Source organism: Halichoerus grypus, chromosome 1 (genome assembly GCF_964656455.1).
Source record: "Halichoerus grypus chromosome 1, mHalGry1.hap1.1, whole genome shotgun sequence".
Taxonomy (NCBI): domain Eukaryota; kingdom Metazoa; phylum Chordata; class Mammalia; order Carnivora; family Phocidae; genus Halichoerus; species Halichoerus grypus.
The window spans coordinates 54,582,383-54,608,785 of NC_135712.1; the positions used below are offsets into that span (position 1 = coordinate 54,582,383).

The following is a 26,403-nucleotide window of genomic DNA, read 5'->3' on the forward strand; positions in this document are numbered from 1 at the left end:
AATCCCTTATGCCATAGATGACTTTAAGATTTCTGGCTTGAAGCTGAATAGATAGTGGTAGATGAGATTGGTGTAAGTCCCATGGACCTGCTAAGTTTACTGCTTTCTCCTTAACATCCGTAACATCCCTTAACTTCCATAACAACCTGGCTTATAACAGGCACTCAGTAAATATGTTGAATGAATGAATGCAAAAAACTAGAGGCAAGAGATAAGGAGTAAAGAACAAGGAACAAAAGAATTAAAGGAAAAAAAAAAAACTAATAAAGTAGTTACAAATTGTAGTTAGTGTTCTAAAGAAGACAAGGGGCAGGGCAGAGAAAATGGAGAACACAGATAAATATACTCATATAGCTGCATATAGGCTTATGTATATATGTGGCATATATTTGGTGGGATGTCAGTAGTCAATATTGAACTATTAAGTTTGAGATCTGTGAAACTGCAGTAGTTATATACATTCTGTGAGCCTATTTCTTTTTTCTGCATTTCCACTTGGCTATTGGCTATGCTGACAGAATATACTACCTTCATATGACAGGTCCTTAAATGCCTTTCTCTCTTATCTTGATATTTAAAACATTTTAGTTGACTTGGTCAAAACATCTTTATTCTTCAGTATCAGCCATCAATTTAAAATTCTGAATGCCATCAAAGGAATGTTATGAATGGTGACTAGATTTATCAAACAGTCTGTAGGAGCTTATTTGTCATGTTGTATATTCTCAGTATATTAGAAATACTATTTGAAATCTTGTAATACTCTCTTTCTGAGGGATAAGTTTTAAGGACCTGGTCTAAGGACCTGCTTAACATAGAGTTCATGTGTTTCACCCACGTTTAATCATTTGAAAATAGGAAATTGCATTCCAAGTTATAACTCTGAACATTGGAAGCATATTTCTGTATGCTACTTCTATCCATAATGGCAGTGAGTGGCATATTGTACCACTCCAGGAATCCCACTGCCAATATGGTGTTCTGGGGACCAGTTCTAGCATATCCTCCTGGGCTCCCGTGATGTGTGTGTGTGTGTGTATGATAGTTTTTAATAGGAAGTAGTTTTTAATAGGAACATGCCAGGTGTTATGCTATGACTTGGGATGGTGAAGAGAGGTACAGCTTCAGACATAGACTTTTTTCCTTTCTCCATGTTTATGTTCAGTAATAAACCCGGTATTTCTAATTTAGGGCCTTCCCATATATTGTTTACTTTGAATGAGGAAAATATATTCTATTACTGTTTTTTTATTTTAAAAAACATACAATGCCTTCAAAAAGGGAGATAATAAAATGGACATATTATTTAAGGTAAAATATTAGAAGTGTTGCCGTCTTGTTACTAATAATTCATGAGATTTTTTTAATTTTTAAAATCTAGGATCTTCTTAACGATTTTATCAAGACAACAGAAAATAATATAATGAAGCAGACTATTTGCAGTTATCTAGATTGTGAACGATCTTGTGAAGCTGACATTTTAAAGAACACCAATTACAAGGTAATATAAATTTGAGTATTTTTAAAAATGAAATTATAAAATTAAACTTAGATAAAAATTACTGTCATCATGCATCAAAATATTGTTTAAAAAGAGTACTTAGGGGTGCCTGGGTGGTTCAGTCGGTTAAGCGGCTGCCTTTGGCTCAGGTCATGATCCCAGGGTCCTGGGATAGAGCCCCGCATTGGGCTCCCTGCTCAGTGGGGAGCCTGCTTCTCCCTCTCCCTCTGCCTGCTGCTTCCCCTGCTTGTGCGCTCTCTCTCTCTCTCTCTGTCAAATAAATAAATAAATCTTCAAAAAAATAAAAAGAGTACTTAGTTTAATTATAGTAGTAATGCAGTTAAGTTGAATATCTCGGGGTGCCTGCATGGCTCAGTTGGTTAAGCATCCAACTCTTGATTTCAGCTCAGGTCATCATGGAAAAGACGCAACAATTACTTGATGATGTATTGCATGCAAAGGGTGATGGAATCCATTATGCAATAGATGACTTTAAGATTTCTGGCTTGAAGCTGAATAGATAGTGGCGGGGAGTCTGCTGGAGATTCTCTCTCTCCCTTTCTGTCCCTCTGCCCCTCCCCCTGCTTGAGTGCGAACCTGCACTCTCTCCACCTCTGTCTCAAATAAATAAATCTTTAAAAAAAACTGAGTATCTCAAAGAACTTAGATTCATAGTGAGCAGGAATTACATATATCCTGTGAGTCAATAAAAAATGAATCGATTTTGCTAGGGATTTTGTAATATTCACATGTCTCTGTAGTTATAGTTAATGTCCCTGCAATCATAACAGTAAAAATTATGTAAAATATTCTTTATAGTTTGAAATGTTACAGGTTGAGAATATTAGCATTTGACTAAGGAGAAAGGTTGTTACTCTTCAAGAATTCTGTTACTAAGTAAGTGATAGTTATCTGTTGAATGGGTCTTGGGCAAGCAAAATGAAACCAGCCTGGATTTGAAGAAATTCAGCAAAGTACATCAAATCTAGTTGTCTCTGGCTATATCATAATAAGGCTGTGCGAAATCACAAGATAGGATGAGATGTGACCATCAGTGTCAATTTGACACCACTTCTATCATATAATGGAAATCCAGTTGCAAGGCATGATGTATACATTGAGTGGTGGGGGGAAAAATCCAAAATGTATTCATTAGAGTAACACAGGTATTGGGAAGTGAGCCTGGTGAAGTGGAGTGCTCAGGGTGGGGGCAAGTTGGGTCTGGTTTAGGTGACATGGTGGTATGGTCCTAAGGTTTCCCAGGAAGGCTTCCAGGGTTCCAGTCACATGGACAGCATGTAGCAGCAGCAGGTCCTGGCCACAAAGTTTAGATCTTTGTCTTCCAAGTAGTTTACCTATTTAAAGGAAGCAGGACTGTAGTTCCCAGGGAGTACATACTGGGAAGGACTAGAAATTTATACCTTGGGATAATACAGTAGCTGTTAATAATATTGCAAATCAGGTCTAGTGATTGTTAACAGAGATGCCAGGGGAAAATGGTATGGAATTGGAGCTGGAGGAAAAGAGAAATGTAAAAATGGAGGTGAAGAGGGGTAGATAACATATTCCTCTAAAAAGGTCACTCACCAAATTTCTGATATTTTGTTGTATCAGAACAACAGTATATGTGTCAGTATATGGAAAATATTACATTGGCTTATTCCCATCACTGCCTTTTCTTTTTGTCCTAATGCTTCTGTCTTTAGTGATGTAAAAAATGGACCTATGAAAAATGACTTATAAAGTTCTTTTGATTACCAATGATCTGTTGATAAATTTTGAATGCCATGTAAAATTCACCTAGTTACAGCATAATTTTGAAAGTCACTTAAGGTGTTCATGTCTAAATAAGTGAATGAATGAATGAATGAATGAGACTTACAGTAGTATTTTCTATACCTACATGAATTATTATTTCCATATCAACAGCTTACTTTTGTCTTTTCCAGGGATTTTTTCAATTAATGTGCAGTAAAAGCTGCTGTGTTTATTTCCATAAAATTTGTTGGAAAAAGTTCAAGAATTTAAAATATCCAGGTGAAAATGATCAGGTATTTGTTTTTCCTTCAAAACTTTACAGCATTTCTTCCTTTATCCATCCCATTTCTTCCTGTTCACATCCTCTGCTTTTTTTCTCACTCTATTTTTCTTTCCCTAATGTCTCTGATGCTCTTCTCCTCATTATTCTTTGTTCATCGTCACCATTTATTAAACACATCTTTGCAGGGGATACTCTACTAGTTGCTTTGGTTAGTAATTTCTGTCAATTTGTTCCCTTCCTTTTAGAAGTTTATGCTCTTAAAAATAGAAATATTGTGGGATGCATGAGTGGCTGAGTGAGTTAAGTGGCTGTCTTTGGCTCAGGTCATGATCCTAAGGTCCTGGAATTGAGTCCCACGTCAGACTCCTTGCTTGGCAGGGAGCCTGCTTCTCCCTCTGCCTGACACTCCCCCTGCTTGTGCTCACACACTCTGATTAAAAAAAAAAAAAGAAAAATTTAAAAAAATAGAAATATTGTGTGTATTCACATAAAAGACATAGAATCAAAGAATATAATTGCTAAACAAAAAAATGGAAAGGACATACACAATTTTAGGATAGTTTCTTTTTTAAGGGATAGAGAAAAATAATAAAGTTTATAGTCTTCAATCATATATTTGTAATTATATTTACCTAAAGTAATATAACTAAATTAAATTCTTATGAAAGTAGAAATCCAAAGCCCAATTCTATATTGATTACTCTTTAGTGAGCTAATGGCCATAAGTTGGGTTTATACTGTTTGGTTCTAGAGTGCTTATATTGTGCAGACAACAGAAAACCTTTATAAGGCAATTGTGGCATAGTAGAAAGAGCACTGTATATAGAGTTGGGTGATCTGGGTTCAAGTCCAGATTGAGCCACTTACTTTTTCTTTTTTTTTTTTTTTACATTAGGCTGGTGATTTAATCATTCAGAGACTCAGTTTTCTAAACCATAAAGTGAGAATAGTACTACCTACTTCTTAAGATTGTGAGGATTACTAGATAAAACGTGAACTTGCATTGTACACTAAAAATCATTGTGTGAAGTGTTGTTATTCATTTTTTTAAGCAACATATGAATACTTTTCACTTTCTTTGATTGTTAGGGCAATCAGTATAGCTCAACCTCAGAAAAAGAAGTACAAGAAAACTAAATAACTTAACCAGGGGAAATAGCAAGTTCAGAACCAGAGAAAGGAGTCAACGTTTTTATTCTTTTCCCTGGAATCCTCATATATCTGATGGATATTCAGTATTCCTTTTTACACTTGCTTAATCAGTACATTTCACTTGAAGTTGCTTTCCCTAGGGGCAGTGAATACATTTTAGGCTGTTTTTTGGTACTTGAAGACTTTGAAGTAGAAATGATGAGACAGAAAAGTGTGATCATGCATTTTAAATAGGAAATCCATTGATACATGAAATGGACTATCTTTAAACAGCTAACTCTCAAATGTTTATCCACATCTTTTGTTTTACCATCTAGCAACATCTGCTTTTAACTTTAATCAGATTTGCACATTAGTGATTTTTTTTCTATTTCTACTTTTATATTTTTTCTATTAGTATTTTTTTATGATTTTTTTTTTATTATGTTAGTTACCATACAGTACATCATTAGTTTTTGATGTAGTGTTCCATGATTCATTGTTTGCCTATAGCACTCCATGCTCCATGCAATACATGCCCTCCTTAATACCCATCACTGGGCTCACCCATCCCCCCACCCCCTCCCTTCTAAAACCCTCAGTTTGATTCCCAGAGTCCATAGTCTCTCATGGTTCGTCTCACCCTGATTCCCCACCACTTCATTTTTCCCTTCCTTCTCCTAATGTCCTCCATGCTATTCCTTATATTCCACAAATAAGTGAAACCATATGATAATTGTCTTTCTCTGTTTGACTTATTTCACTTAGCATAATCTCCTCCAGTTCCATCCATGTTGATGCAAATGTTGGTTATTTGTTTTTTCTGTTGATAATTTTAGACCTTTAGTGGGAAAAAATGTTTGAAGGAAGGATGTACAGGTGACATGGTAAGGATGCTACAATGTGATGTACCTGGAATTGTTAAAATTTTGGTGAGTATCTTTTTCTTATTTTTTTGCTTGCTTTCACTGGAATGGTATTTTTTACTTCAAACAGATTTGAGAATCATAATAATGGTATTCTAGTCATATTTTTTCTCTTTGATGATGACTAAGCTCTCTGACCTTCCTATTGCTTTGATTTCTCCAAAGTACTATTTATGTGGTCCTTAGGAATTAAAAAAAAAAAAAAAAAAAAAAATTAAAAATAAAGACACACGGGGGAGGGAGGGAGAGAGACAAAGCTGGCAATGGCTGTACCAATGAGGAAAGTCTGTCATAAACTGAGAATGATAATCTAATTCTGTGCCATCCAAGGTTAAAAATAATTTTAGACTTTCTGAACTTCTTTTAGTCTGTGAACATCTTCCCATGAATATATCTGTAGAACATACTGTACCTGTTACATACTCAAATGGTATCCACTTAATTTTTTTTATTTAATGAAATAACTTGTTGAATTTTCAGCATATAAGTAAATAGACCAAAATTAGAAATATGTATTATTTCTTTCTTTACATATGTATATTTTTGTATTTCAGATTCAGCATTTAAATCCTATACTGATATATAATAGGATTGCTTTTTCAGATCAACTCTAGTTTGTTTGATTAGGATTGCTTATGGCTCACCTTGTTACTTCTGTTTTACTTGTTTTAAAGCCGCTATAGCTTTATTCTCACTGTCTTTTTTCAAATATTAAGGCTAAGAAGTAACACTAAAGAATTTTGAAAATTGAACTACTTTAGGGCTATTTTTTTTCCATCACTTGCAGTTTGAAGTTGTGAGAAAGGATGAATATATAACCATTGAAAATTTAGGAGCAAGGTAAGCTTGAAATAAAATATTCATTTTCCTGAGCATGTATATATTTTTTACTTGCTGCTTTTTTCTGTTTCTGTTCATTTGTTGGAGCTCCATTAAGTTTAAAGGTAGTATTAGCTGTATGAAAAAATTGTATTTGGTTGACATTTATTTCCCCCTCTCTCCCCACTTTGTAGACATTTAAATTCTAAAGTAAATAAGAGTAAATTAGGTGGATACTTTTCCCTTAAGTATGAAAATAATCCTTTCTTGAAAACAAAACATATTTTTCTTAAAGTTATTTAAATCAGGTTGTTATGATATAAAAACTTTCTCTTAGCTTTCAAAACTCATCCAGTCCTCCAAGCTTGTCTGACAATTAGAATTTTCTTATTTCTTGGATGAGAAAACTATATTGCAGAGGAAGATACAGTATAAGCTGGGAACTCAAAGAGGTATAGAGCATTATTGCTATTGAAATTAGAAATTTCAATATAAAATATTCTCCTAATTCTTTGATTCTCTTTTCTTCTATTGCAAGTGTAAATTTCTACCATTTTTCAGTCTACCAGGAATGTGGCATTGATATCTAAGACATCAGTTTTCCTTCATGAGTTAATGAAAACCCAAGTCTTTACCTCTAGCACAGGTTCCACTCCTAAAATCTAGATCTATTATTGGTGTACTAAATAGCTCCACTTCTTTTTTCCCAAAATATCTGTAGTTCAGCATGCCCACAAATGGACTTGCAATCTTTCTTCCCAACACTGCTCTGTAATTTTTTAAAGTCCAGTCAATTCAGCTTCTTGAAAATGTTGTAAATGCCTCCTTACTTCTGCCCCTACATTTGCATTAAACTAAATGAAGTTATTATTTCTCACTTGGAATTCTGAAACAGCTTCTAAATGGCCTTTTGTCCTTAGCCTTACCTTTCTTCACTTCTATTGTTTACATAGCCATCAAGAACACTTCTCAAAAATGAAAATTGAACTATATCACTTCTCTGTTTAAAAATCTTTCAGAGGCTTCTCATTGCTTTTAATTTAGTTCAGACTTCTTCGGTTGGCTCTTTAGATGACTTCGTTCCTGCTGCACTCACTAGTGTCCTCTTTCGTCATTCTTTTCTTCTGTTTATGCACCAACTATACCAAGCTTCTTTTAATTCTTAGGTATGCCATCTATTGGACCTCCAGGCCTTGCTTGGATACTCTACTCCTTTGGCTTTGCCTGATTAAAATTTTTGGAAAGACTTACTTACATTAGGTTAGGTGTATCTATCACATGTTTCCTTTACTTCTTCTATCAAAAAATTTACTATTGATCCTGGAACAATATAGGGGTTAGGGGTGCTGACCCTCCCTGCCCCCCACAATCAAAAATTTGCATGTAATTTTTGACTCCCCCAAAACTTAACAGGCTACTAACAGCCTGTTGTTGACTGGAAGCCTTACTGATAGCATAAACAGCCAACTAACACATATTTTGTATATGTATTATATACTGTATTGTTAAAAAAAAGCTAGAGAAAAGAAAATGTTATTAAGAAAATTGTAAGAAAGAGAAAATACATTTATACTGAATTTACCAAAAAAAAAAAAAAAAAAATCTATGTATAAGTTCAAACCCATGTTCAATTCAAAGGTCAACTGTACTAAGTTTTATTATACTTTCTTGGCTATCTTCTCCATTTGACTGTAATCTCCTTGAAGGCAAGCACTTTATCTTGCTTACTAGTATATTCCTAGTGCATAGCATAATGCCATATGGGTGCCTGACATATAGCTGGTACCCAATGAATATATGACAGATGTAGAGGTTCTGAATTCCATTATTCTGCAATGGGTATGTTACTTTTATTTTGACAGTCAATTAACTTGGATATGAACTGTGAACTCTTTTTTGGGGGATGGTGGTTCCAGTCTCAGTTCCAAACTCATAAATGAGTTTCTATGTATACAGTTGGGTAACCACTACCATGATTTTGCCTTCACCTGAGCTGCTTTGAGTCTGTTCCATACATGTGTGGTTCGTCAGTCAGAGGTCTGGCTAGAAACAATGGGGGATCTCTTCTCTGACTCTTTTGGGGTTCCCCCGCTCTCTTCAGTAGCCATGGTTCCCAGGCTTCAATTTTCTGGTTCCTGCAGTCGAGGAGACTTTTGTTTTCCACGAGGCTATACCTAGCCCCAGGCTAAAAGCTCAAAAAGATAGGTGAACTTACCAACATTTCATCCAGCCCTCTCCTCCTCTCCCCTGAGCATGTACTCTCTCAGCAGAGTTGGTCTTTTCTTTCTACTCTCCAGTGCCTCAGGGAGCTGCGCCCAGGTTCTTTAGTTGTTTTCTGTGGGAGAATCCTCTCGTAACCGGATCTCAGTACCCAAACTGGAAGAGCTACTTCATGGGGTTTTATGAATGAATAACAGGATGGTGCTTTATTGTTACTAAAATATATATAAGGAAAAGCTCACAAAATACAAATGCAGAGTTTAACAGTTATCATAAAGCAAACACCTTTATATCCCCACCCAAGTTTTTTTTTTTTTTAAGATTTTATTTATTTATTGGACAGAGAGAGACACAGCGAGAGAGGGAATACAAGCAGGGGGAGGGGGAGTGGGAGAGGGAGAAGCAGGCTTCCCGCGGAGCAGGGAGCCCGATGCGGGGCTCGATCCCAGGACCCTGGGATGATGACCTGAGCCGAAGGGAGACGCTTAACGACTGAGCCACCCAGGCGCCCCATATCCCCACCCAAGTTAATAGGATTTTGCCAGCACTCCAGAAGCACTCACTGTGCCTGTCTCCCCAACTCCTCATCTTCTCCCTAGGTAACTGTTATCCCAACCATCACAGTCATCCTTTTCTTGCTCTTCTTTATAAAAGTGCCATTTATAAATGCATTTCTAAACACTGAAGTTCTTTTTATAGGTCAGGTTTTTCAAGCTACAGTTTATATACAGTAAAATTAACTCTTTAGAAGTAAACATTTAAATGAGTTTCTATGTATACAGTTGGGTAACCACTACCATGATCACGATACAGAATACTTTTATCTTCCCAAAATTTCCCCCAAATCTCTTTTGTAGTCATTCCCCTCTCCCAACCTCTATACCTGGGTAACCACTTATATAATATCTTTTCTGATAGTATTGCTTTTTACTGTCCTTTAGTAGGAAAGTCTTTTGCATCTGAACTTTTTCACTTAGCATAATGCTTTTGAGATTCATCCATGTTATTGCATGTATCACTAGTTTATTTTTGTCTATTGCTGAGTAGTCTTCCATTGTATAGATGTACCACAGCTTATTTATTCATTCAACAGTTGATGACATTTGAGTTGTTTCTGGTTTGGGCTATTATGAATAAAGCCGCTATAAATATTCACATATATACTCTTTGTATAGACATATGCTTTCATTTCTCTTGTGCAAATTCCTAGGAGCAAGAGTACTGAGTCATATGGTACATGTTTAAGGTTAAAGAAACTAACTTCCAAATGGTTTTCAAAGCAGCTGTACATTTTACCATTCTCACCAGCAATATTGGAGAGTTCTAGTTTCTCTGCAGGTGTGTAGTGGTGTATTATTGTGGTTTTAATTTGCATTTGCCTAATGACTAATGAAGTTGAATATCTTTTCATGTGTTTGCCACCCATATATCTTCTTTGATGAATTATCTATTCTAATTTTTTGCCCATTTTTTTCATTGGATTGTTTGTCTTATTTTGACTTATAAGATTTCTTTGTATATTCCAGATAAAAGTTCTTTATCTAGTATGTATTTTAAAAATATTTTATCCTAGCCCATGGAATATCTTTATTTTCTTATCTTTCAAAAAGCACAAATTAATAATTTCAGTGAAGTCTTATGTTTCTTTTATGCTTAATGTTTTTTGTGTTTTTAAGAAAAATTTTTCCACCCCCATATCAAAGATTTTCTCCTATATTTTTTCTAACAGTTTAAAAAGTTTTAGGTTTTACATTTAGATTTATAATCCATTTTCAAGTTAATTTTTGCATATGGTGTGACAATAAGGGTCAAGGTTCATTCTGTCACATCTATATACATATATGTAATCTATAGATTATATATATTGTCCTTCTGAACTCATTTTTGTGCTCCATTCATTTATCTGTCCATTTACCAATACCACACTATCTTCATTACTATGGTTTTGTATTATCTTATGAAATTAGGTGGTGTGAGTTCAACTTTGTTCTTATTTCTCAAAACTATTTTTTTCTGTTCTAGATCCTTTGCTGTTTTATAATAAATCTAAGAAATACCTTATAAAATTTTTCAAACTTTTTGCTGGGATTTTGATTGGAATTATGTTCACTCTGTACATCAATTTAGGAATGATTTGCTCTTAACAATATTGAGGTTTCCCATCCATGAACATGGACTATAATTTCATTTAATTATATCTTCTTTGATGTTGCACAGGAATGTTGTATAGTTTTCTGTGTACACTATCGTAAATATTTTGTCAGATTGTCCCTATTTATTTGTTTTTTTATGCTGTTGCAAATGATATTTTTAAAATTTTAATTTCTAGTTATTATATAGAATTGTATATACTGAACATGTATTCTGTGACTTGGTATTTAATCATTCCAATAGCATTTTGTAGATTCTTTGAGGTTTTCTACAGATGATCATATCATCTGTGGCTGAAGACAACTTTATTTCTTTTTTCCAATTAATATACTTTGTGTTTATTTTTCTTACTTACTGCAGTGGTTAGGTCCTCTGGTACAATGTTAAATACAAGTGGTAAGAGTAGACATCATTGCCTTTTCTAGATCTTAGAGAGAAGACCACTTTTTTCCATTTAGTATGTTGTTAGCTGTAGATTATAGTTGAGCTTTTTTTAGGTTGAAGAAATTCTTTTGTTTTCCTGGTTTTCTGAAAATTTTGATCATGAATGGGTATTGAATTAATGCTCTCTGCATGCGTTGAGATGATCATATGGTTTTCTTCTTATTCTTTAATTTGTTAATATGCTGAATTACATTCACTTATTTTGAAATGCTGTTATCAGACCAGATGGGGCACCAACCTTGCTTTCCTGGGATAAATAACAGTTGGTCATGATCTATTTATTTTTTCCATATTGCTGCTGGGTTTTTTTCCCTATAGTAAGTCTTAAAAATAAAAAAACTTAAGATTTATTTATTAGAGTGTGCATGAGCCCAGGGTGGCGGGGAGAGGGAGGGTTGGGTGGAGAGGCAGTGGGAGAGGGAGAGAATCTCAAGCCAACTCCCTGCTGAGTGTGGAGCCCAAACAGGACTTGATCCCAGGACCCTGAGATAATGACCTGAGATGAAATCAAGAGTTGGACATTTAACCAACTGAGTCACCCAGGTGCCGCTTTCCTAGCTTTTTAAAGATATAACATTATATAAGTTTAAGGTATACAAAGTGATGATTTGATATACGTATATGTATTGTGAAATGATTACCACAGTAAGGTTAGTTAACTGTGTGAGGTGATGGATGTGTTAAAACATTTTTCATGTGTGTTTGTGATGAGAACTTTTAAGATCAACTTTCTGGGGCGCCTGGGTGGCTCCAGTCAGTTGAGCGTCAGACTCCTGGTTTCGGCTGGGGTTGTGATCTCAGGGTCATGAGACCAAGGCCCATGTCGGGCTCTGTGCCTAGCATGGAATCTGCTGAAGATTCTCTCTCTCTGCCTCTCCCTCTTCTTCTCCCCCTGCTCACATGCATGCTCTCTCTCTCTCCCTAGAATAAATCAATAAAATCTTAAAAAAAAAAAAATCTTTCTTAGCAACTTTCGAGTATACAAACAGTATTGTTAACTATAGTCACTGTGCTGTACACTGGAATTGGATCCCCAGTTTGTACCCTTTGACCCCCTTACTCATTTTCCCCATACCCTCATCCCTGGCAACCACTATTTCACTTCCTGTTTTTGTGAATTTGGGGGGTTTTAGCTCCCACATATATGTGATATCCTATAGTATTTGGCTTTCTCTATCTGGCTTATTTCACTTAGCATAATGCTTTCCAGATTCATCCATGTGGTCACTAATGGCTGGATTTCCGTCTTTTTTATAGCTGAATAGTATTCCTGTGTGTGTGTGTAAATCATATTTTGTTTATTCATTCATCCATGTTAGACATTTATAGTTTTCATGTCTTGGCTATTGTAAATAATACTGCAGTGAACATGGGGATATGGGTATCTCTTCAAGCTAGAGATTTCATTTCCTTTGGATATATAATATATACCCAAAAGTGGGATTGCTGGATCAATTCTGTTTTTAATTTTTTGAGGACCCTCCATACTGTTTCCCCTAGTGGCTGTATCAGTTTACATTCCCACCAAAGGGGTTCCTGTTTCTCCCTATCCTGGCCAACACTCATTATCTTTTGTGTTTTGGATAATAGCTAATCTTAACAGGTGTGAGGTGATATCTCATTGTAGTTTTGATTTGTATTTTCTGGATGATTAGTGATGTTGAGCATCTTTTCATGTACCTGTTAGTCATTTTTATCTTCTTTGGATTAATATATGCATGGTATATCTGTTTGCATTTATTTACCTCAACCTGTATATGTCTGTATTTAAAGAGAGTTTTTTTTTTTTTTTTTTTAAAGATATTATTTATTTATTTGACAGAGAGATAGCACAAGTAGGCAGAGTGGCAGGCAGAGGGAGAGGGAGAAGCAGGCTCTCCGGTGAGCAGGGAGCCGGACGTGGGGTAAAGAGAGTTTTTATAGACAGCATAGGTCTTGCTTCTTTATATCCAACTTGACAATGTCTGTTGTTAAATTGGAATGTGTATTCCATATAAATTTGCTGTAGTTATTGATACTTATGTTTTTTATGCTTACCTATATACTATTTGTGTGATGCATTCTTACAGTTTTTCCATTTCATTGCTATAATTTTATTGTAAGGCTGTACTACTTTAATTACACTGGTAGATATATGGGTTATTTCTGAATTATGGCTGTAACAAACAGTGCTATGATGAACATGGCTGGACATGTCTCCAGATGTATATGTGCAGAAAGTTTTCCAGAATTTATACCTAGGAGTAGAACTGGTAGGCCATCTGTCCATATCTTCCAACTTTACTAGATTTTGCTGAACTGTTTCCCACAGTGGTTTTGCCAATTTACACTCCTACCACCAAAATTCCTTTTGCTCAGTATCTTCACCAGTACTTCATACTGTTAGAGTTAAAAATGTTTCCAGTGTAGTGGTTGGTTGGCAGTGTTATGGTGCTGGAGATAAAACAGTTAACAACAAGCATCACCAAAATCTCTGTCCTCATTAAACAAACATTCTGTGGTGGTATTGTCCCATTTTTGTTTGTTTTCTGTGGGAGATTTCATCTCAGTGCCAAGTCTCAAGTTTTTCATCTATTTTATGGCAACATTTACTTAGTGTTTCGTCTATTTAATAAATTTTGCTACTTTTAACCTCATTTTTTCCTAGTTATTTGTATTGCTGTTATGCTCGTTTCTTTGTTGTTCCTTTTTTGTTGTTTTTTTCTTTTTTAAATCACTAGTCATTGAATGAGTTGAATTTCCTTGGAATAGTGATTGGTAGAAAGATGTTATGTTGGAGGGGGGTCTGGAAGGAGTTACGGATTTGCTGGGGTTTTTTTTACAATGTTTCTGCTGCCATGCAGCCTTTTTACGAATAAGCTAGTCCCATGATTTTTTTTTTTTCTTGATATAAATCTAGCAGATCTGTTTGTCTCATAATTCCAATGAAAATGACAGTGTGGGTTGTCATTGTTGGTGGGTTTTGTTTGTTCATTCCTTTTTCTTCTTTGTTTTTAAGTTTTTCCAGGAGAAGAAAGTGCTCACTTACTTAGCCATGCTGATGCCAGAAATCTTGATTGACTTTGGTATTAACTGTAACTTAATTTTTTTCTACTTGCAGTTATAAAAAGTTAATGTCTCTGAAAATCACTGATACTGATATAAGGCCGAAGATCAGTTTAAAATTTAGTACAAAAGGTACTGTTTTATTCTTCTATGCCTCCTCTTAAAAACTGTATTAAAAGTTTTGACTTGCTCTGTACAGTATCATGCCATTAACAACCATGTGTTTATGTTTATCATTCATTGGGCTTGGGTTTACACTAAGTAAGCATCACTTGGCATAGGCTGGAATTCATGGACAGAAATCAGCAGGTAAATGGGTCTTATATTACCTTGGCATCCTGTAGAGAAGTCTGCTAGGTCTGGTGTATATAGCTGTGACTACACACTGAGATTGGACTCCGGCAGGTGTTCCCTACCAACGCCTCCTCTCCTGTGCATTCCCTGTTAATAGAGCTAAATGGAAGGCATGAAGATTTTGGGCTTAAGGCCATGTAGTCTAAACTTAGGTGCCAGTTGTTAAGGAGCATGCTAAGAAATGCCAGCCTCTCAGCACTTGGATACTTTAGGGCTCCTAGTCCCATGGAAGAATAGTTTGGTGTCAGTCGTCCTTGCTAGGGGGAAATGAATGTTCTTGATCCCAGCCAGTGTCTTATTTGGCTGCCGAGAGAAAGCTCTTTGGGTCATTTGCTTTGTAACCTTGCTTGCCTCCATGGTGTATGTCAAGTATATCAAACCAGAATATTAGTTTTAAAATTTCTTGAAACATAGAATCATGAAGGATAAAATAATAAAGCTGCATTTTATGATAAATATGTATTTGGGTATTCATACAAAAAATACACCATCATATATCAAGTTCTTATTACTTTCTAATTCACCTCAGTCTACTTTCCTCCTTCGGAAGTGATATTAAGCCAGAAAAATACAAAGTAGTTCATTCTCATGCTTTATTCCATTTCACTGATGAAATATCTTAATAAACTTAATAAACTTAGTCATTTATTTTTTGAGAGGGTAAGAACATCATCATGAGGTCAGTGTGTCTGAAACTTTAACATATATTTAAATCATCTGGTGATTTTGTTACAACGTAGGTGCCAATTCAGTAGCTCTGGGTTAGGGGCGGTGGCGGGAGGGATGCTAAGATTCTGCATTTCTAACAGGCTCCTGTAGCGATGCCACTGCTGGCCTGTGGACTACACTTTGAAGAGTAAGGCATTAGGTCACTTTATGTTTTTTGAAATAGTTCTGTATTGTCTAATATGGTAGCCACTAGCCATATGCAGCTATTTAAATTAAGAAAAATTAGATATAATTCAAATTCAGTTCGTCAAAACAGCATTTCCGGTGTTCAGTGGCTAGTAGACCAAATCTAAAACATTTTTATCACAGAAAGTTCTACTGGACAGTGCTGATTAAAATAAAATATAGTTGCTTAAATAAAGTATAATTAAACACTGGCAGTTACCATTCTTGACAATCTTCAGAATTTTCAAAGGCCTAATATTTTTTATGCCATTTGGTTGCCAGAGCTCATTTACTTGAACAAAACCCTGGATGGTTGAAAGGCTTCTGTGGTGATTAGTCTTTGTGATTTCTTTTGCTTGGGAATATATTGTTTTTTGTTGGGATTTTTTGAGAGCTAGACAGCAGCATGCTTGTTGAGCACTGGCTGTGGCAAAGCACTGTGTTCGACTTCATTCTTTTGGAATAGTCCCTGTCCTACAGGAGCTTAGGATGTAATACGAGAGACCACATAGAAAAAGAGCATTAATGTGGAATGTTTGACTTCTCAAAATTCATTTTCAGATGAAATGCCTATCTTCAAACTTGATTATAATTATTTCTATCACCTGCTTCATATAATTATCATTTCTGGTACTGACATTGTCCGGCAAATATTTGATGAGGCTATGCCACCCCCTCTTTTGAAAAGAGAGCTTCTTATACACAAGAATGTGCTGGAACCCTACTACAACCATCTTTGGACCAATCACCCTTTGGGTGGAGCATGGCATCTGCTTTATCCCCCAAACAAGGAGCTACCACAGTCCAAACAATTTGACTTGTACCTCCTCTTAGCTCTCATAAAACATTTGAATGTATTCCCTGCACCCAAAAAAGGCTGGAATATGGAACCACCATCTTCTGATCTCTCTAAGTCTGCAGACATCTTGAGGCTGTGCAAATACAGGGATATCCTCCTTAGTGAGATTTTGATGAATGGTCTCACTGAGTCACAATTCAATTCAATTTGGAAAAAAGTTTCAGATATTCTTCTGCGCCTTGGGATGAAGCAAGAGGATATTGAGAAAGTGAAGGAGAATCCCATTGAGAATATCTCCCTCGATTACCATCAACTGTCCATCTACCTAGGCATACCAGTACCAGAAATCATCCAGAGGATGTTATCCTGCTATCAACAAGGTACAAAATAATTACTTACTTCAGCTGGTAAACCTTCAGTGAGTATCTGCCATGTGCCAGACACAGTGCTAAGGGCAGGAGATTCAGTGAGCTCACATTCTTGGGAGGATAGACTCATCAAGAAACTAATAAAAATCATAGTGCTAGAGATGTTCCAGAATCCTACCCTAAGAGAGTCCAAAAAAGCTTTCTGGAGAGTGTAATATTTAAGGAATTCTTAAATGACATGTAAAAGTTAGCCCAGTGGAGAAGATGGAGAAGGACATTTCAGAAGGAAACAAGAACAAAGGTATAGAAACAAAAATACATTGTAATGCAGGAACTAAAAAGTTTTGCCTTATTGAGATCAAAGTAGGGGAAAGTTAATAAAGAAAATACATTCAAGAGGATTTCTCTTGACATGTCGAGGAGTTTTTGTTTTCAGAAAGGAATTGTTGAAGATTTTTAAGTAAAGGAGTTTTATCACTACTATAAAATTAAGGAAAACCATGGAATACAGGTACTGTGTGTTTCAAGGATACCCTTTTAGATAGCAGGAGTATATGTTTTCTCCTCCTTTCTATCAGAACCATGACATTTAGTTTAAAAGTTTGGCAGCTATCCATTGGCCATGCCCATGGGTAATTAAAAAAAAAAAAATCAAATAATGTTTATGCAACTATCCAAGGTCAGCAGTAGCCATTCCCAGACATTGTCTCTTGATATGGGAAAGACTTCATATCTCCTCTTCCACATTCCTGGATAGCTTCTCATTTGTCGTCATGGGGAGTGGAGTTCAAGGCATGTCAGCATCACTGAAACCCATACTATGCTATTCTGGGTTACTTTTCCTGGTCCCCAAGTTATTAGTTGTATTACCTACTGAGCAACTGATGACCACACTGATGCTATGTAACCGTACAACTTACCAGGTTTGCAGTAATTGTTGAACCGGTCCAGATTTTCTTCAGAGGTAATTGCTAGGCCCCAATAATAGTCCTTTTACTAAGGTTCTGGGATACCATTTTTTTTTCCTGCTTAACCTTTAAGAGCTTTCTTTGAGCATAAAAGAAGAGAATGCTGACTTTGATGATATGAGAAAGTCATGCAAGAACCCTTGACTTAAAATAAGAGACTTTTTTTTTTTTACATTTACTTTGAGATTTTTCATAACAAACGAGAATAAAGGTAATATCTGGGAAATACTTGAGCACTAAATAAATTCAAAGCATTTCAAGCAGTTCTCAGGTAGACCGAAAAACTTCAAGTCTCTTTAATAGAGGCTTTCCTAGTATCTTATATCTCTTTCCTAGTAGTTATTACAGTTGCTGTTTTCATTTGTTTGATTAATATCTACTGTTCCCACTAAATCACTGTAAAGTTGTCTTATTTCTTACAGTTGCTGTTTTCATTTGTTTGATTAATATCTACTGTTCCCACTAAATCACTGTAAAGTTGTCTTATTTCTTCACCATTCAATATCTAGAGCCTAATAGGGCCTGATGCATTGTAGATGCTTAATAATTATTAATAGGCAAGAGAGAGGGAGGACTGATCAGGGTAATTCATATTGCTAAAAAAATGCTCAAACTTTCAATGGAGGTTTGCTTCATAATTGACTATTATTACTTCATGACCTTAGACTTTTTAAATTATAAGAATGTGCTACTTGTTTTAAAGTGTTTATATTCTAGGCATTATCTATTATGAACTATCAAAATTTTGTTTTCCTTTTCTAAACAGGAGTTTATAAGCTTTATGTTATAATCTAAAGATTATGCCTTGTTTAAACTGGATTCATGAGTGAAGCTAGTTGTTTTTACAGTTATAAAATTGGTGCAAAAAAAATAATAAAATTAATTGGTGCAGCGTAAAAATCTTCTGGCTTTTCTTAGTCCCAGTCAGATATTTTCTTGGTTGCATTTGCAATTGTACATCTTAAATTTTTTCTTTATGTATCATAGGAATTGCTCTACAGTCAATAACAGGCAGTCAACGTAAGTATGTTTAAAAACAAAATGCCTAGATGACCTTTCAACTTGGGACAGCTAGGGGATACTTACAGGTGTTTTACTTGGTCAGATAAACTGTATGATAAACTATAATTGTTTGTTATAAGCTTGGAAAATCATGTGGTCAAATTACTACTGGTCAGCTGAATGTAGTATGAGCCTTTTTACTCTGCTTTGGTCTTAGTGCATGTGCTCCAGGATTTACCCATAGTTTGTTAACTTTTTTTTAACACATTGGATACTTCCAACAGGCAGAAATGTCTGCCTGCTTGCTTTACCTGCTCGTATATGCTACTCTTTAGCTTATGTAGCTTTGATCTGGTTAACTGTGCATTGTTAAACTATATACTCTTTTTGCCAGGTGGTGAATTGCTGATTTTTTTAATTTCCATTTTTGTGCTCTTGTGGATTTTTTTTAATGCAATTCATATTGTGCAAGTAAAATTATACATAAGAAAACAACACCATGGGTTTTGTTTGGAGTAAAATTATACTTAAACAATAAAAATGTTTAAGTTAGAAATAAAAAATGTTCATTATCCTAAAATAGGGTCAATGTCAGGATCCTCAAAAACTTAGTATTTAGAGTCGACTTAAGTTCTGAATATCTAATAGTTAGAGTCACTTAAGATAACAGTATTTACTGGTATTTAGAGTCTACTTAAGATAACAAAGTATCAACATTTGGGTTTGTACTGATTGGTTCTAGGCTAGTATCTGTACCTATTTGGTCATTGATAAATGGGCATTTCATTTTCATCTAGTGATGGAACAGAGTAAGATGTCTTCTATTTCTGTTCCTGGGATGGTGTTTTATGGTGGGGGGGCCGGGGAGGAGGGATTTGTTTATAATAGTGTTGAGGCTAAAACTGTATGCATCCCGATTTTGAGTGTTTTGTTTTTAACATTTAGGTATTGAAATAGAAGAGTTACAGAATGAGGAAGAAGAACTAAGTCCACCCCTCATGGAATACAATATAAATGTGAAATCAAACCCTGAAATACAGTTAGCAGAAATGAATAAAGATGGAGCGTCGATACCCAGTGAATCTTCAACAGAATCTATTAAAGATCTCCAGGAAGTATAAGCTCTCATTAATATTCAAATTAGAACTTAATCAGGGCCTTTAGTTTGTTGCGTGTGCTGTCCTTACAGCATCTCAGATGATCTTAGTTTATGTTTATCATAGTGTTTACACAGAACTTGAATTGGAATGGTTCTTTCCCTAGTACTTCTTCCAAAATCTTTCCTGCCTTAACCGTTTATTTTGCCAGCATTTACTGAACACTGGTTATGTGCCAGGCACTGTGCTAGATTTCTGAACATGTTTCTTTATCCTGAGTGATGGGAAGTTAATAGAAAGTAGAAGAAAGCATAATGGGGAACAGAAGAGAGAAAGAAGAAAACAGGGATATTTCAATGCCATTTGCACAGGAGTAGAATTAAAATCATGCAGGATGGAATCTCTGTATTTCTTTAACAGTTATTATATGGTCACTAAGTTATTCCCAGACTTAATTTTTCCTCTTATGGACTTGAATATGTTGATTTTTTTAAAGTCCCTTCCTCCTTTGTTGCTCATGCATGTACATATGCAAATGAGGATCTGTGAGGTTTTTTTCTATAGCCTATTCATTGATATGTTATTCCTTTATAGATCAATGATTTTTTCAAGAGCAGAAGACTGAGATTAAAATCAAAGTGAAAATGAAAATAATTTTCTATAGAATCTAGGAAGAAAATGTGATGTATAATATTAGAAGATAAAAGATTTCCATGGTTAGAGGAAATATATTTTGCAAAATAACTTATTGTGCAGTTTGAATTGCATATTAATTGATTTATTTCTTGTCAGGTTAAGAGTAAACCAAAGAAAAAGAAAAAGACTAAGAATAAAAAGGTAAGTGACTGCATTAGCATTATAATAGAGGGATGTCTAATTATGAACACTTTGATTTAATACATGGATTCACTGTTAGAACTTAAAATTAATTCAAGTAGACATATAACATAAATGACTTATAAATGTCAATAGTTTTATTGAATATGTGGCTGTAGAGAAGTCTATATATATTAGATCCTGAATGATTTAAACTCGCAGTGTGTCCTACTTCACTTCCCTAAATCACAATTATACATTTAAATATACAAATGAGAAACTTTGAAGTATTTGGAAATTTCATTAATTTCTGCATACCACTCTCATTTAAAAAATGCCTACTCAGTGTTTGAAAAACAGCTTCTCATCATATTTCTAGTGATATATTCAGAAGCATTTTTCAAAACCTTAAGAAATCTTGATTTTCTTCTTTGTGTCCAAGGCTCTCACCAATGCAGTAATGTACAAAAATGGTACAAATTCAAGAAGCTTCATTCATTCCTTTTGTTTTGCCAGTTACAAAATAAACAACTTCTTGTTACTATCTATAACAGTTTTAGCAAAAAGTCTCTTAATTGCTTGGAAAATTACAAAGGAAAGTTGAGTCTTGTTTTGTTTTTGACTTAATTTTTTATTTAACTATGACTATTTCTGGAGCAATTTTGTTGTTGTTGTTCAGAGCAAAATTGGAGGGAAGGTACAGAGATTTTCCATATATCTCTGGCCCCCACACATGAATTGCTTCCTCCATTATCAGCATCCCCCAGCAGAGTGGTACATTTGTTACAATTGGTTAACCTACATTGACATATCATAATCACCCAAAGTTCATTTACATTTTGGTTCACTCTTGATGTTTGTAGATTCCTATGGATTTGGACTCAAGAGTTTTGTTTTTTTTGTTTTTTGTTTTTATCAAGCATAGAGCTAAGCATTATGCTTTGCAAACTTTATGGTGGGGAAAAAAAAAAGTTTTATTTTCTGGCCTGAAACATACACTTAAAATCTAGATGTACTCTGTAGATTATATTATAAACTCAGAGTATTTGCCCAACTATAATCAGGTAAGCCCATGTTATCTAGTCTTTTGGAAGTATACACAAATTTTAATCATAAATGAAATTTAACACAATGAAGGGAAAGTTACAGAACACTTAGGTGAAGGGTAAAATAAAGGTTATTTATGCTCTGATCAATAAAATATCAATATCATTTTCATATTTATCATAACCATCATTTATTATAACTTACCATTTCATTTAAAAGTTATTTTGAAAATTATGTTTTTAAAAGATAAATAAGAAGACTTACTTTTAGGCAATTCTTGTATGACAAAACACAACCTGGTCCATTATTTTAGCTGACATTTTTAAATTTTTGCCAAACATTAGTAAATCCCAGGTCTAATACTACATAAAGCTGGCCAAGGAAATACACAGTTGCCAGACCAAAGGGATATAGTTTATCTCTTCCAAAAAGGTATATACGTTTTCTTCCAAAAAGTTAAAATATGGTTACTCAGATTCTCAATTTTAGTTCAGTGGAAAGTCCCACTTTTATGTCAAATTGAAATTAAACAGGGAATTAACACAATTGGAAATAAATGTAAACACAGCTCAAAACTTCACATGCTAGTAATATTGAAAATGTCTTATTAGGTAGGGTGCCTGGGTGGCTCAGTTGGTTGGGCGACTGCCTTCGGCTCAGGTCATGATCCTGGAGTCCCGGGATCGAGTCCCACATCGGGCTCCCTGCTCAGCAGGGAGTCTGCTTCTCCCTCTGACCCTCCTCCCTCTCATGCTCTCTGTCTCTCATTCTCTCTCTCTCGCAAATAAATAAAATCTTAAAAAATTAAAAAAAAAAAAAAAAATGTCTTATTAAATGTCAGAAAGTTTTTTGTTATTTTTTACAACCTAAGTTTTTTTTCCAATTTATTTTATTAGAAGAAGTTGAGATACTTTGAAGATAATTTTATCAAGATAAGATTTGGACATTAGAAGAGAGATCTTACATCTTTTTTATCTGAATTTTAAAGTATAGGACCTAAAAATGCTGAAATTTTTGCATATGACTATTTCACATACAGTAATCCTATTATACTTTGTTATTGTAGGTACAAAGAATTGTCTGGTTATAATATAAGCAACCAGTTTTAAAAAGCTAAGTCAATCACATTCTCTAATCAGGAGTTTCCTCATGAAAAATTCTAGCATACAGAAATTAGCTTGTGTTGTACAGAGTAAGAACAAAGTCCCTATGAATGAAGTTGTGTCCTCTGTTAATGGTTTGTTCTGCAATATCTCTACCTAACATTAGTTGAAGTCCTACAAAGATCTATCAGGGACTCTGGAAGAATATGATGAAAAAGTAAAATTTGTATAGCAAATAGAGGGAACAGTAGTGATAACTTGTAACTAGTAGATAAAGAGACTTTGTAGTTACTCTTTCTTCATTTAGGATTTTGTATTCAGCTTCTAATATGTCCAAATTATAAATAACTCTTTTGGGAGTTAATTAGATCCTCCTTCCTACTCCCACTTCCCACCCAGGGGAATTAAGGGTTAAGAATAGAAAAGGGAGATAAAGCAGATGGCAGAAGAATAGAAGGCTTTGTGATGAAGCCTTTGGGAAAAAAAGAAACATGGCAGGAAATAAATCTAGCCCTTCAAATTGGGTGTGCTCTCTACAGAGGGGAAGTTGCTGAGATGCATGTAGAACAGGCTGATGCGTGTGTTGACAAGAAGTTGTTATAAGAAGAGCTAAAAGTTTCAGAAACTATTCACCTATACTAGGTATTCATTATTAACAACCAGATGTCTTTCCAATCAGTTATTCAGGTAAACTGGAACCAAGGTAGGAGTTGATAATTCTAAATCATAAAATCAGATTGGCACTGGACATTCATCAGACACTGAAATGCAAAAATCCATTTAGTATATAGAAATAAACAAAACAAATTTGTAAGTACATCATGGAATCTGGGGAAGAAGACCCTGAAGTTTCTTGTAAATAAGAGGTGGTAGTAGAAGTTAATACTCTAATTTATATAAAAGTAATTAATACTCTTAATAGAAGGGTAATGTATAAAAGTAATTAATACTCTTAATTAGTATGTGTTGTCATTGATACTACCTGTATGTAGTATGTTGCCTTTATAGTTTTACTTTAATGAACTTAAAATTTAGGGTTTTTTAACCTTTCCTTCTAATTGTGATCTCCCTGACACTTTTTCTATAAGATTTCTTAATATATCAGTTTGCTTTTACCTTATGTGTAGATTTTCAAGAACTCTTGTAGTTAGTAGTATTCCATAAAGGAGAATTACACATACTCTGTCCCAAGATTATCAGTAGGTGCAAACTCAGCCCCAGTACTTATTTCCAATATCTGAATCAATAATTTTTAAGTTGTCTCATGACTCAATGGTAGATTACAAAATCAATTTAGTGGGTCACAACTACCATTTTATAAAATAAATAGAATTAATAGGAATAAAAAAAAGCTTCAGAATTCATCACATAGTGTCTTAGTTCAGGCAGCTATAACAAACTACCATGGACTGGGTGGTTTAAGCAACAAACATTTATTTATTTTTCACAGTTTTAGAGGCTGGGAAGTCCAAGATCAAGGTGCCAGCAGATTTGGTGTCTGGTGAGGGCCCTCTTAGTTTGCAGATGGCATTTTGCTGTATCATTACATGGTGGAGAGAAAGAGAGCACACACGAGAGCAAGAGATCTAGCTCTGGGGTCTCTTATAAGGGCGCTAATTCCATCATGAGGACTGCAGAGCATCATCTAAACCTAATTACTTTCCAGTGGCCCTACCTCCAATTACCATCACATTGGGGAATTAGGGTTTCAGCATATGAATTTGGGAGAGGCACAAACATGCAGTCCATTTAACACATACTATGGGTAAAGTTTATTTAGTGGAACTTAAATTTCAGTTTTATACTTAGTACAAAGATCTATATATAAGTGCATTTACATCATGACGTAAAATATATTTCTTATTTTGATTGTGGTCAAAAAAGTTTGAGAAACACTGATCTAAATCTATGCCGTACGGACAAGTTGATATTACTATGCTGTACAGACAAGTTGATATAGATTACTAATTCTTGATGCTGTTTTTCAGAATAAGGAATCAAAAGAAGAACAAGTGTAAGTATTGGTTTAATTTTTCAGTTTTTCTTACTATTTTCAAAGTGTGCTTTGCCGGTATGACACAGCCTTGCCTTGAAAAGTGTTCTAAAAGAAGAAGGTACAATCCCTTGTCTTAGTAACTTGTCACTTTTTAACAGAGTGATAAAAAGTAAATTATCATTTACTTTGGGAGAAAGAATCTCTCACTGTTTTTATATAAGGCTACTCAAGAGTCACATAGTACTAACTGCTTTTTTATTCAAAGACTAATTTGGATCCAGCGTAAAATCTTTTAAAATATAGTCTAGGTTGTGGTTAGCCAAATCTAATTTAGGTAAGATTTAACCTTAAAGAACAGATCATTGTTTGTCCTAATGACCTCTTTTACGGCAGAGTTTATTTTGATTTGGTTTGTTTAACCCACAGCTTGTTGTTGTTTTTAATCCCAATTGTTAACTATGAATTTTGAACCTTTACTGGCAACCTTTTAATGTCTGAAGATCACTGTTATTTGTACAACTATGTGATTGATGACAATGTAGTAGAGGATGGAAGTAGGGGAGACAATGAAGAGATTCATTATACCCACCAAAAAGTTTGTTAATTGAAAATCGGTAACTTTAGGGAACTCACTGTGAGGACATAAATTATTAAGATATACCCACCAAAAAGTTTGTTAATTGAAAATCGGTAACTTTAGAGAACTCACTGTGAGGACATAAATTATTAAGATATCTTTAAAATGGTAGCAAGAACATATTTTAACTTTAAAGTCATCACTTGTAGTTGATATTTTCTCACTGATAATGGCGTGATCTACTTGGTAAGTAAATGGTTCATCATCCAAGATGGGTTTTCATGTTCTCTGTCAAGTCAGCAAGTTGAGCAAAACAATACTAGAGCAATAGTTTTTTGATTTTGGCTTTTTTCAAGCCAGGTCTAGGTGCCATAAAAATAATTTACTGAAGAGTGAAACAGTGCTATCAATCATTTTGCTTATTTTACCTACAGTGTAGACCCAAACCTGGATGATCATCAGATTACCCAGGGACCTTTGTTTTCATATGAGAATTTTCAAATATGCATAAAAGTAAAGAGAATAATACGCATCTACATTAATATATGTAACTGGCATCCCGATTCAATAATTACAGTGTTTTTCCATGTTTGCTTCATTCTTCCCTTAACATTTTCTTCCTTGTTGAAGTGTTTTCAATCCTAAATTTCATGTAATTTTACCTCTACATGCTTCAGTTTGCATCTCTTACTTGATAGGAGCATTTTCCTATATTATCACAATGCTATTATTAAACTTTAAAAATTTAGGAATAATCTTCTGGAGCTTTTCAAAAATACAAATTCTTCTATATACTTAGAGTTGTCGTGGTACCTGCAAAAATAATAATTTAAAAAAAACTCCAGATAATTTGAAAAATTAATTGGGTTTGGGAACCAGTGGTCTACACAAGCAATTGATTTCATTGAACTTTCCAAAATGTTTGAGTCATTCTAGAATACCTTAGTGATACCTAATGACTATTTTATAGTGTTTTACAAGTTACTCTGCAAGCATTAGATGCCATTGTTTTCTAGGTCTCAGTGCCTAAAAGAAGTAATAATGCATCCTAGAGTTATGTATTTTCTTTCTATTCACTAATCAAGTCATTTATGTCATGTTACA

The 26,403-nt window shown here is 34.6% G+C and overlaps 1 protein-coding gene across 11 annotated transcripts in view; it reads left to right on the forward strand.

Annotated features, from left to right (window-relative positions):
- DZIP3 (DAZ interacting zinc finger protein 3) overlaps positions 1 to 26,403 on the forward strand; it is a 96,572-nt gene that overhangs the window by 37,903 nt on the left and 32,266 nt on the right. For 8 of the 11 annotated variants that reach the window (XM_078065778.1, XM_078065767.1, XM_078065773.1 and 5 more), the window contains 10 exons: positions 1,382 to 1,501; positions 3,451 to 3,552; positions 5,513 to 5,605; positions 6,387 to 6,439; positions 14,334 to 14,410; positions 16,088 to 16,705; positions 18,649 to 18,681; positions 19,609 to 19,778; positions 20,553 to 20,597; positions 24,715 to 24,740. In XM_078065778.1, the coding sequence (XP_077921904.1) occupies positions 1,382 to 1,501; positions 3,451 to 3,552; positions 5,513 to 5,605; positions 6,387 to 6,439; positions 14,334 to 14,410; positions 16,088 to 16,705; positions 18,649 to 18,681; positions 19,609 to 19,778; positions 20,553 to 20,597; positions 24,715 to 24,740 (1,337 nt within the window). The remainder of the gene's footprint in view (positions 1 to 1,381; positions 1,502 to 3,450; positions 3,553 to 5,512; positions 5,606 to 6,386; positions 6,440 to 14,333; positions 14,411 to 16,087; positions 16,706 to 18,648; positions 18,682 to 19,608; positions 19,779 to 20,552; positions 20,598 to 24,714; positions 24,741 to 26,403) is intronic. The other 3 variants (XM_078065798.1, XM_078065797.1, XM_078065802.1) reach the window with 3 other exon arrangements.